A 2232-nucleotide genomic window follows, 5' to 3' on the forward strand; every position below is an offset into this window, starting at 1 on the left:
AATAATAATAATAATAATAATAGAAAAAAAAACCCGAAAGGAGATCAGCAGTACACACGCACACACAGCCAAATAGATAGAGGCACAAAGAGAGAAAGAAAGAGAGAGACCAGTGTATTATTTCCTCTTTTAGCACCGGCGTGTCTCCTCGTACTCTTTTCATTCCTTTTCTTCTCCATTTCTACCTCCTCCTCTTTAAATAAATTTCTCCAATTTCAATATCTTTTCCAACTGTCATATCATTTTTTTTTTTTTTTTCGGTTCTCCTTTCCTTTCTTTACACAATGAAAACACTCACACACACACGCACACGCACACGCAAAGAGCAATAATAATAAAAACAAAAAAAAAAGAGAGACCAAAAGCAAGAAAAACCGGAAACAGCCTTTCATTCTTTGTCCTACACCCTCCTACACATCAGTCACGTTCTTCCTTTTTTTTTACTTTTTTTTTTTTTGTTGTTGTGCACCACGAAAGAAAACGTTAGCCCAAAAAGTGCAAAGAAAAAAAAAAAAAAAAAACGTCAAAACGGATATTCTTCTCCATACTCATGTACACGTAATCAACAAAGCGCAAAAGATGCCAGAAAAAAAAAAAAAAAAACCAAAGTTAATGAACCATTACCAGCGCGTCTAAGAACAAAACAAAAAAAAACCTCAACTTTGGCTTTCAGCAACTTTACGCAACCTTACGAGAAGCTTCTTCGGCATTAGCCTTTTCAGACGTCTTCTCCTGCTGTTCGGTCTTTCCCTCCTGCAGACTATCATGAATACGCTTAAGTGTCCAGTCAAAGACGTAGTCCACATGATACCCCTCACGCACAAAAAGCTCTCGGAAATTTCGTTTCAAATAACTGTAGTCCGGTTTATCCTCAAAGTGCATACTACGGGTGTAGGTAAGGTATGAAGCAAACTCTGCTGGGAGACCCCTGCAAAGGCTCTCTACTGACGTACTCTGCTTTCTATCCGAAATACGTGAATACTTCTCCTGTTTAGTATGTGCCTTCAGACCCTGCCACGGCAATGAGCCTCGCAGGAAATACACCAGAATATAACCAATGGCCTCAAGGTCGTCGCGACGGCTCTGCTCAATCCCGATATGCGTGTTGATAGAACAGTACCGCGCCGTCCCCGTAAGACTCTTTCCCTCTCTGTACGGGATGTGCTGGTGTGTGCGAGGGTCACGGTATCTCTTGGCAAGACCAAAGTCGATGATATAAACATGATGACCCTTCTTCCCAGTGCCCATAAGGAAGTTATCGGGTTTGATATCACGGTGGATAACACTCTTGCTGTGAACGAATTCAATTCGCGCAATCATCTGTTCTGCCAGCATTAGTGTTGTCTTCACCGAGAATCTTCTACTGCAGAAACTGAAGAGATCTTCCAATGAGGGTCCCAGCAGGTCAATCACCATGACGTTGAACTCACCCTCCACACCGTGGTACAGAACATTGGGAATGCCAACGACACCGCCACCGGCGTTGAGAATGCGGTAGAACCTGGCCTCGAAGGCGAGCTGCGGATGGCGTGTCTTTACCTGCTCAAGCTTAATGGCCACAGGTTCCCCAGTCTGAATATTTGTGCCCCGAAAGATCTCGCCGAAAGAGCCAGAGCCAATCTTCTGGCCAATCCGGTAGCGATTACCCACACGAAGTTCCACACTCATTGTTCGTGTTAATTGTTCGATTGCAGCCCCCTTTCCTAACTATATCTACAGAGGTCTGACAATGAAGAGCGTCGCGTCCCTTTGCGGCGATGGGTGACGCTGGAAAGCAGGTATTTCCTCACTATTCTAGCTTTTAGCTACTTCCTCTAAGAGAAGAGAAGATATACAGTGAAAAGAAAAAGAACAATTCAAGAACATGTGGGAATGCACACAAAAGGGAAAGATAGAAATATAGATAGAAAGAAAGAAAGAAAGAAAGAGCGAGAGACAAGCTCCAGAGGGTCGGATGACAATAACCTTTTTTTCTTTACGACATACGTGCCTGTGTCCCCACGGTGTACAGCTCTAGCTGGGCCGATCGATGCCCTACTACTGCACACAAGCCCACAGTTTGCGTTGAGCACAGCACCTGTGACGGTAGACTAGCACATAGCACAGCAGAAATGCCGCCCCACTGTCCCTACAAGAAATGCTGCCTCCAAAAGATGATTACACTTGCCAGGGGGCTCACGAATAATAAAGCAAAGCACAGTCGCAAATAAACAAAAAATAGTTTACTAGCCC

At 44.0% G+C, this 2232-nt stretch overlaps 1 protein-coding gene across 1 annotated transcript; it reads right to left on the minus strand.

Moving 5' to 3' along the window:
- Window positions 1–678: 678 nt before the first annotated feature.
- TM35_000421030 (putative casein kinase) lies at window positions 679–1668 on the minus strand (the record flags this gene model as incomplete). Its single annotated transcript, XM_029029914.1, has 1 exon — window positions 679–1668. The coding sequence occupies one exon, from the start codon at window positions 1666–1668 to the stop codon at window positions 679–681; it is 990 nt and encodes a 329-aa protein (XP_028878711.1).
- Between the last annotated feature and the right edge of the window lie 564 nt (window positions 1669–2232).

The sequence above is a fragment of the Trypanosoma theileri genome (genome assembly GCF_002087225.1).
Source record: "Trypanosoma theileri isolate Edinburgh chromosome Unknown TM35_Tth_42_V1, whole genome shotgun sequence".
Classification (NCBI taxonomy): Eukaryota; Euglenozoa; class Kinetoplastea; order Trypanosomatida; family Trypanosomatidae; genus Trypanosoma; species Trypanosoma theileri.